This window comes from Malus sylvestris, chromosome 2 (genome assembly GCF_916048215.2).
Source record: "Malus sylvestris chromosome 2, drMalSylv7.2, whole genome shotgun sequence".
In the NCBI taxonomy this organism is placed as follows: Eukaryota; Viridiplantae; Streptophyta; class Magnoliopsida; order Rosales; family Rosaceae; genus Malus; species Malus sylvestris.
The window spans coordinates 31,451,564-31,460,374 of NC_062261.1; the positions used below are offsets into that span (position 1 = coordinate 31,451,564).

Genomic DNA, 8,811 nt, shown 5'->3' on the forward strand with positions numbered 1-8,811 from the left:
GGATTCATATGACCGACTTTACTTAGTGGGAAAAAACTTTGTTGTTGTCGTTGTTCTGGTTCTGTAGGGCACTTTGAGTTGGATTCTGCTAGTGCAGTGTTGCTGGTCCAAAGGCCTTGGTTTGGGCTAGGGGCAATTTTCGGACGGATCAAACCGGAAACAAGGTTCGCAATTTTTCTTGTTTCCAGTTTTTGTTCCCAAAATTCCGGATCGGATTAGAGTTTTCAGAGGAGGAAGAGATGTAGTAAGACGGATTCAACCTTTGAATCTGCCTCCGCTGTCGACCAAGCACCGAGACCGAGGGAAGAGAGGCTGGCAGTATAATTTAAATTGAACGTTACGTTAGTACTACAATGCAATCCGTCCGTCCAAGTATAACAATTTCACCTTGTAATACGACATTCACACCGTAAAGGACAACCTTGTTATCGTAATATCATGGTCATCGACGTAATTAAATATAACGTAGACTTAAAAACTCACCGCCTGCCAGTTCAGTTGCTGGTTGAAAGGCTTCGTTCTACTTTTCAGACGAGTGATCAGGATCTATCCAATCCAAAGTCAACCTGCCGACCCTTGAAGATTAGTGTGTTATTCACATATCTTGGAGGCTGATCCGTATCGTGTCGATTGATCCCATTGTCGACAGCATGAATTGCTTGTTACAAGTAATTGATAATGTCAAAATTACTGTAGGACTAACAAGAACCCAAGTCAAAGAAAATCTACTGAATAGTAAAGAAGACGAGAAGACCAATTTGTATAACGGCGTGGGTTCAAACCCGTCGGAAGCTAATTTAACAAAATATATCGTTTGACGAAAAAAAAAAAAAAAGTCTGGGCTATTGGGCAACCTAATCCTCCCTCCCCAAAACCACTATAGCCCGTCCCAATTAACTAGGCTCCGGGACAGTCCGATAGACAATCCAGGCTTGAATTGCCTAGCCCACTGAATGGTGTTTTTGATGTCAGCCTAACGTCGGCCACCTTTTTTATTTTTATTATCTGCCAGGCGAGGGAGGAGTCTGTCGGCAAGGGTTTTGCGATTTCACTGAAAACTAGATAAATCAAAACATTTGCAAGATGGGCATCCAATAATAAGCATTCACAGATTGTTTTGAGTGAAGAAGATTTGAACTAAAAGGAAAAAAACTCGGCTACAATATTTACATGTATTAAATACATATATTGACGGTAAGATTATAACTGTATTAGGTACATATATTTAGTTTTCCTAACATTACTCTTAGATGAATTATATTAACCATTTGATAATGATTATATTAAATATATATAAATATTGTAGGCCTTGACAAAAAAAAAAAAAAATTGTAGGCAATCTCGATTTAAATTGTTTAGCATTATTGTGTTTATCATGACTAGGATTATGACAAAGGGAATGAAATTTTGATTTTGATGCCTATAGGGTTTAGGGTCTAATGAGTGATTTTGATGCCTATAGGGTTTACCAAATGCAGATCTCAAAGTCAGATGTAGGTTACAAATTTCAAATTACTGATGTTGATTGTAGATTTTTGGATGCTAAAGCGATGTAGATTATGAATGCAAACAGATTCAGATGTTGATGTTATGATGTATGAAAAGAAAGCATATGAACGTCACTCGTTTAGATGCTGAATTTAGAATTACATATTTCAATGGTGCCATTGCAAGATTCACATTAAGAAAGAAAGAAAAACAAATATAAGAAAATTCAATTTATCACCATGTACAATTGTCACTCAAGTGTTTACTAATCAAGCATTCAAGCGATCGTTGTACAATAAAATCAAAATTTATATATTATAGGACATGTATGCTTATTATTTTTCTCTATTTTATGATTAGTTACCTCTTTTTTTATATCTTATCATTTATTACATAAAAATCACTCATGAATTAAATTTATAAATAGTACCTAATAAAAACTGACCTCACGATTTACGATGAATGAAGGCTCCTTTTTCCTGATTAGGGCCGGTGAAGATGAAATTATAGGGTATGATGAGAATAAGAGCCCCGCGTGGGCCTTTCCATGTAGTATTGGGCTTTTCCAGAAGACGACAACACTAACACAAGAGAGAGAGAGGGAGAGAGCTTATTCCTTACTTCTTCAGGAGAGAGAGAGAGAAGAGGAGTGAAGGCGCTCAAGTTTGTATTTCAATTTTTTTCAAACGAATTTCTTTCAATTTCTCCTACTCTCGTTGCTGGTTGCGCATCAAAACGCAGCATTTTGCAGAGTTTCTCTCTTAGAAGTAACTCTGTAACTACATAGCGATGAACGCTGCAATTATCGGTAAACCCTTTCTCTCTCTCTCTTGATAGTTCACTTTTAATTGAAGAATTGAAGATTTTGTTATCTTTTTCTTTGAGTTTGATGGTTTTTTGCAACAAAATCCAAAATCCAAAATTTGGATGTATGATTAATCAATTAATTAATTAATTACTTAATTGTGCGAAGACCCATTGCAAGGGGATTTCCCAGAAGTGATAGAGGAGTATTTGGAGTATGGCGTTATGAAATGCATCGCCTTCAATCGCCGCGGCACTCTTCTTGCTGGTAATTTTTCCACCCTTCTCCGCCCCATTACTTTTTTTCTGAATAAATTTACAAAAAAAAGAAAAAAAAGGAAAATCAAAAGGAAAGTTGTAAATTTGGTGCACATTAAGTTGTCCTTTTGATATACAATTTTTAACATTGTAGACTGGCTGGTTATCCGATTTAAAGTTCAAGCATATGGCATGACTTACTTTCAGTGCACACCTGTTTCAACAATGAATGTTGCCACTAAGCTCAAGGCGCGTATTTATGCTCAACGTAGCATTTCTTAATTGCCTTGTCCGAGTTTATATTTTCTGAAAGTTGAAAATTGCCTTAAATTTATGACATAAAGAGCTAACCGGACAGTGTTGGCATTGCAACATTTTGGGAGGTATCGTTTTATGTTGTTTTGTCAGATTGGAGAGCTTCTGTTTTATACTTTGTCGGTATTCTGTTATTGTCTTCATGCTTTGCCCTATGACAGAGGTGTTGCTGCGGATTTTACGTTTTTGCTTTTCTAGAATTGGGCTCCTTGTTCACTTATATGGTAGTAAAATGTTTTTACCAATGTGCTGATTGTCGAGTTGCATCTGCGAAGAATTAGGTGAGGTTGTTTATAGCAAGCTGTAACGATAATCATGTCATATTGATTGTTTAGGTGAAATTTGTTTTTTGCGTTCATTTGTACTATCATTGACATTTGATGTGTCCTTATGTTACTGGAGATATTCTGAAGAGTCTTCTTCTTACGAGCGATACTTGTTTGATATTCTTGATCAGCTGGGTGTTCTGACGGAAATTGCATCGTATGGGATTTTGAGACCAGGGGAATTGCCAAGGAGCTTCGTGACAGAGATTGTGTTGCTGCGATAACTAGTGTATGTTGGTCAAAGTATGGGCATCGCATTCTTGTGTCTGCTGCGGACAAGTCATTGACACTATGGGATGTTGTCAGTGGTGAGAAGATAACGCGAACGATACTGCAACAAACCCCTTTACAAGCTCGGCTTCATCCTGGTTCGTCTTTTCCATCTCTCTGCCTGGCATGCCCCCTCTCATCTGCTCCCATCATTGTTGACTTGAATACTGGAAGCACAGTTGTTCTTCCAGTTTCCATTCCTGACTCTAACCCAGGACTTGTCCCTCCGCCACGGAACAAAATCTCTGAGGGAAGTCCACCTTTCTCTCCTACCGCTGCTTGCTTTAATAAGTATGGTGATCTGGTTTATGCGGGGAACTCCAAAGGTGAAATACTTGTAATAGATTATAAAAGTATTCAAGTGCGTGCCATGGTTCCCACTTCTGGAGTTTCTGTGATTAAGAACATAGTATTCAGCAGGAATGGACAGTATTTGCTTACAAATTCAAATGATAGAACAATCAGGATCTACGAGAACCTTCTGCCCTTGAAAGATGGACTTAAAACCCTGGATGACCTAAACGAGACCCTTGATGGAATTGATGGTGTTGAGAAGTTGAAAGCTGTTGGATCAAAATGCTTAACACTTTTCCGTGAGTTTCAAGATGCCATCACAAAGATGCACTGGAAAGCACCTTGTTTCAGTGGTGATGGTGAGTGGGTGATTGGTGGTTCTGCAAGCAAAGGAGAACACAAGATTTACATATGGGATAGGGCTGGACATCTTGTGAAAATTCTTGAAGGGCCAAAGGAAGCCTTGATTGATTTGGTGTGGCATCCTGTTCACCCCATTGTTGTCTCTGTTTCACTGACTGGTTTGGTTTATATCTGGGCTAAAGATTACACTGAGAACTGGAGTGCATTTGCTCCTGATTTCAAAGAGCTTGAGGAAAACGAAGAATACATAGAACGAGAAGATGAGTTTGATCTAATACCTGAAACTGAAAAGGTAGGAAGAGAATGAAATCTGGGCTATTTTTTTGTCCATTTTCTGGTGTCTAAATTAAAAAGTTATTTATGCAGGTAAAAGACTCTGATATTAATGAAGATGATGAAGTTGATATTGTGACAGTGGAGAAGGACTCAGCTTTCAGTGATTCAGATATGTCACAGGAAGAGCTATGCTTTTTACCTGCAATTCCTTCTCCTGATGTTCTGGACCCGCAAGATAAGTGCATAGAAAGTTCATCAAAGCTGGTGGATAGTAATTCTGGCTCCCCTATTTCAGAAGAGGGCACACCAAATGGACGTGCAATTAATCATGCGTCAAGTCCACTTGAAGGTAAGATTACGACTTTGATGCGTATTTGTGTGCCTTTGAATGGGTTTTATGACTTAAATTTCAATTTCACAAGGAATAGCCCAGAACTCTCATTCTCATTTTCTATTTTGATAGAAAAAAGAGAAAATGTGTTTTTTGAAAATTTAAAAAGAGCAGTTCATCAGGCATAAAATTAATATGCCAATGCCATAACAAACATTAAGACCTCATCTTCAAATCATAGATGGTCAATATTTTCTGTCCTTTGGCGCACAACACACCAATGGGGTGTAATAACAAAACATTACGCCTTTTCCTTTGTATAATATCATATTAACAGCTTCACTAGTAAGCGTAATCTGTGAGGTTTGGTTTTCTTGCTTTTATATTATACCTAAAGGATGAGCTCAAAATTTTGATCTTGAGTTTGAAACCCATGATTACTAATCTTATTCGGGCACCCAACATAGACTGATATAGTGATGATTTCATAAGACATTGACCTTGTACTCAGATTGTAAATAACATTTTTCTCGCACCTGTTTTGTCGGCTTTAAACCAATTGGCTCATATCGAAACTTATATGTCTATTGCAGAGGATGCTGGAGCAACACGCTTGAAAAGAAAACGGAAACCTTCCGAGAAGGGGTTGGAGTTTCAGGCTTAGAAGGTTATGAAACCCTTGAAATCTTCTAGTAGAACATTGTAACTTAAACATAAATGCGTAGTCAATTAGGATTTTGCTTCTCATGTGATGTATCACTTTTAACATTCACAGCAGTGTTGCTCCACTTATCACCTTTTCTGTCTTTTAAGAAGTATGAAATTTATTCCCTTGCTTGCTGTATGGATCTATTATCTTTGTTAATTGTCTTGTGAGTTTTCTGAATGGTAATTGGTTATGTCTTTGTTTAAAGTGTTCACGTGTACGCTCGTAACTGTAAAGCCTTTGAGGTTCTATAAGATTGTTCTGAATTGTTTGTTTCTTAAAATAATTTCAATATGGTTGAAGTAAAATGCTGAAAGAATTGTGGCAACATATAGGAAGAATGAAACATGGGAAAAGCTTTGGGGAGGTTTTCCTATTAGAGATAAATGATGGCCTTGTGGGATATATTCCTGTACAGGTGGCACTTACTATTTCTTTATCCTCCCTAAAGAAACCTTTGCTCTATTGATGTCTCACTTTTTTTAATGTTCCGCAGTTTCAAATACAGCAGAGATGACAACGGTTGATGCTGCTAGGGATGACCATTCTCTTGCATCTTGACACTTGGGTGCCTATGGCAATGATAAAATATTTGCAGTGACTAACAACCGAAGAAGTATTACATGTATCAATGGCACTGCGATTAATTTACCCGAAGCTTATGATCACCGTTTTTCCAGAGATGTCATAAATGCCTGTTTCTTCACCTGCATAGCACCCCGTGGACAAAATCCTATTTGGAATTGGATTACTTGATTGAGGTTTTGAGCTATGTTGACACTTACAGAAATTTAGGAGGACGAGGGGAGCTTTGGATGATTTTTAGGTATGTTGTATGATTAAATCATGTGTCATGTTGGACAAAGCAGCTTATAATCTTAGTTTAGTCAAAATGACCAATTTGATCCCCATCTTTGGATGCCTTTTCAGTTAGGTCTGTGTAATTATAACCGTCTCTATCATGTCTGCTTAGATTTTTGTTTACAACTGATGACAAATTAAAGAATTCGTCGGTTAATTTGAAATTTATGAATCAAGTCTCTGTATATATGTTCCGTTTCCCATCAGGTCTGTCATTAAATTTTAACTGATCGATGAACTCTTAAGTTTCTAGTGTAGAATTTCGAGATTTCTTTGATGGCATATTTCAAGAATTTCAAGATTTCCTTGATTTTCAGTGGTACTAATTTTGGGGTCCTATGGATATCGACAACTTGATGGTTTGGTATGAATTGATTCCGAGATGATATACCCGGACTGAACTGGTCATTTGTAGCTTACTATAAGTTATCATCAGCGACAATGTCTTGCTTTCATGTTCCAAGGATGGATATATATATATTACACTGGTTTGTAAGGTATATTTACGTGTCGAAGTTAATTCCTATACAAATTGATGTAAAAGCTGCAATACTTGTGCATGTGTTTGTGTACTTTGTAATAACAGATTTGTAATGGAATGTGAAAAGATGCTGGGCTTAGTTTTTGCCTGTTGCAGAGGACCAGATATTGTAGGATGCAGAAGCCCCTAGTGCCAGAAGAACTAGAACTGCCGCGCCCATATTGATCAACATCTGCTTCTCTTCATCGCTCATCCCGTTCCCGAGGTTTTTCATATCCTGCTTTGCACCAGCCATCGCATTTGCAGCCATGGAGTCCTCTTTAGGCTTACTGAGACCCCTTGCTTCTTTGCTTCTCTCACCGGTCTCCGTTTCCTTATGTAGAGTAATTTTGACAAGTTTCTCAGCATTCTTCGGTTCTGCATCAGGCTTCCCATTTGCTTCTCTCTGACCCTTGTTTTCAACCCCCTTTCGAGAAACACTCTCGACGGAAGCCTTTCCCCTCTTCCCATCATGACCATGCTCTTGAGACTTGGGCATGCCGATGCCTGTTTCCGGACTAGTCAAAAGTAACAGCCTCTTCTCATCCCTTTGTTTGTCACTCTGGGTTGATGAAACTGGTTTTGGAAGAACCGTGTCCTCCTTATCCTTCTGTGCTTTTGTCTCGGCTGCAGTGCCTTTCGGAGGGCCTAATGGACGACCACCATTCTTGTCATCCTTTTCTTTTTCATCTCTGGCAGTGAAAGTAGCCTTTTCTGCCTTTGACGCGGCAGCGGGCGGTGTTGTTAAACTCGGCTTTGAAGGAATTGGGTCCTCTTGAACTTTCTGTGTCATCGGCTTGGGAGCGGTTGCAGCAGTTTTCAGTGGTGGCTCTTGGACTGGTTTGGTTGCTGCTGTCTGTGTGATGACTGGCTTTGGTATTGTGATGGTAAGAATTCCATCGTTAAATTTACCATCAATTTTACTTACGTCGCAATTTTCTTGAATCGGAAATGTTTGGTTGAAACGGCTATATTTGTTGCTGCCCAGAGGTCTTTGTCCATGAACCCTAATCACATTAGGGTTATGCTCAATAGTAATCCTCACCTGCTCCTTCAAAAAACCTGAAAACAAACCATATATTTTGCAACACGTGAGTTAGGTTAGTTCAGTTGTCTAGGGAGGAGAGAATATCCCTCGCTCTCTGTAGATTTTTGATATAATTGCAATGTAATTTAGAACATTAACTAATTTTAACGCAAGGAGTTCGGGTTTGTTTGAAAGTGCTTTTTAAAATAATTAAAAGTGTTTTCAAATCACCAAAAGCGCTTATGATCATGTTTGGCAGAAAAAAAAAAGTGTTTATGGATCCAAAAAAGCACTTGCAATTTTAGTAAAAGTTGTGATGTGCTTTTAATAGAAGCGCTTTTGCTCGCTTCCATTGAGAGTGGAAAATGAAGTAGAGTTGGGTAAAGAAGAAAGGTAGAAAGAAGAGGAAGAGACCAGGCAGACGAACAAGTACTCTGTGAGCTTCCTGCTCTTCCTTCAATTCAAAGCGGGGCTGGAAATCTTCATAAGTGGGACGATTGGTTTGTCTTGGTCGGGTATTAGAACCAGAGCTTCCACCAATTGGACCACGTCGCATAACCATCTCTCTCTCTCTCTCTCTCTCTCTCTCTCTCTCTCTGCTTCTGGGTTTCCTGTAGAAATTGTTGGTTGGCCTGCGTGACAAATTTATTTTATAAATGGGGGATTGAGGAGTTAGTTTTCCTATGGTGTTGTACGAGGTATAACGTCTCGTGCAACTAAAGTTGGTGTTGCCCTTTCCCTTCCCTTTCCCACCAATTAGGGTTTTATCATCCTTGATTTCTTTCATTTGTGTTTGTTCCAAACTTCCAATGGAGAATATTTTTAGGGTAAGGATTAGCATATTCATGTGCTAATAGTAGGCCGAAAAAAATGAGCGTGATATTAATATATTGGACTCTTATACGAATCATACTTGTATAATGTGTCGAAAAATTTGAATATTAAGTGTGTCGAATTTGAGTATGATACCAA

At 38.4% G+C, this 8,811-nt stretch overlaps 2 protein-coding genes across 4 annotated transcripts; one reads left to right on the forward strand and one right to left on the reverse strand.

Annotated features, from left to right (window-relative positions):
- The first annotated feature begins 2,089 nt into the window (after positions 1 to 2,089).
- Positions 2,090 to 6,912, forward strand: LOC126582196 (protein RBL-like). 3 transcript variants are annotated; one of them, XR_007609306.1, is made up of 7 exons: positions 2,090 to 2,296; positions 2,462 to 2,560; positions 3,323 to 4,410; positions 4,485 to 4,743; positions 5,319 to 5,392; positions 5,928 to 6,257; positions 6,610 to 6,912. XR_007609306.1 is itself a non-coding variant. In XM_050246238.1 (6 exons), the coding sequence occupies exons 1-5, from the start codon at positions 2,278 to 2,280 to the stop codon at positions 5,387 to 5,389; spliced, it is 1,536 nt and encodes a 511-aa protein (XP_050102195.1). In that variant the 5' UTR covers positions 2,090 to 2,277; the 3' UTR covers positions 5,390 to 5,392; positions 5,928 to 6,486. The 3 variants fall into 3 exon arrangements, 1 of the variants encoding a protein (XP_050102195.1); XR_007609307.1 differs by lacking the exon at positions 6,610 to 6,912 and adding an exon at positions 5,767 to 5,849 and having other exon boundaries at positions 5,928 to 6,486; XM_050246238.1 differs by lacking the exon at positions 6,610 to 6,912 and having other exon boundaries at positions 5,928 to 6,486.
- LOC126582363 (inactive protein RESTRICTED TEV MOVEMENT 2-like) lies at positions 6,719 to 8,543 on the reverse strand. Its single transcript, XM_050246503.1, has 2 exons — positions 8,254 to 8,543; positions 6,719 to 7,874 (listed from the first exon to the last, which is right to left on the reverse strand). The coding sequence occupies exons 1-2, from the start codon at positions 8,399 to 8,401 to the stop codon at positions 6,910 to 6,912; spliced, it is 1,113 nt and encodes a 370-aa protein (XP_050102460.1). The 5' UTR covers positions 8,402 to 8,543; the 3' UTR covers positions 6,719 to 6,909.
- Between the last annotated feature and the right edge of the window lie 268 nt (positions 8,544 to 8,811).

What these genes read in the sequence shown, in the direction of transcription:
- LOC126582196 (XM_050246238.1), top strand. An exon ending in CCGCGGCACTCTTCTTGCTG is followed by an intron (nt 2,561 to 3,322) that starts GTAATTTTTCCA and finishes ATTCTTGATCAG; the next exon opens with CTGGGTGTTCTGACGGAAAT. An exon ending in TAATACCTGAAACTGAAAAG is followed by an intron (nt 4,411 to 4,484) that starts GTAGGAAGAGAA and finishes TTATTTATGCAG; the next exon opens with GTAAAAGACTCTGATATTAA.
- LOC126582363 (XM_050246503.1), bottom strand. Translation starts at nt 8,401, where the DNA reads ATGGTTATGCGACGTGGTCCAATTGGTGGAAGCTCTGGTTCTAATACC. An exon ending in AGTACTTGTTCGTCTGCCTG is followed by an intron (nt 7,875 to 8,253) that starts GTCTCTTCCTCT and finishes GTTTGTTTTCAG; the next exon opens with GTTTTTTGAAGGAGCAGGTG.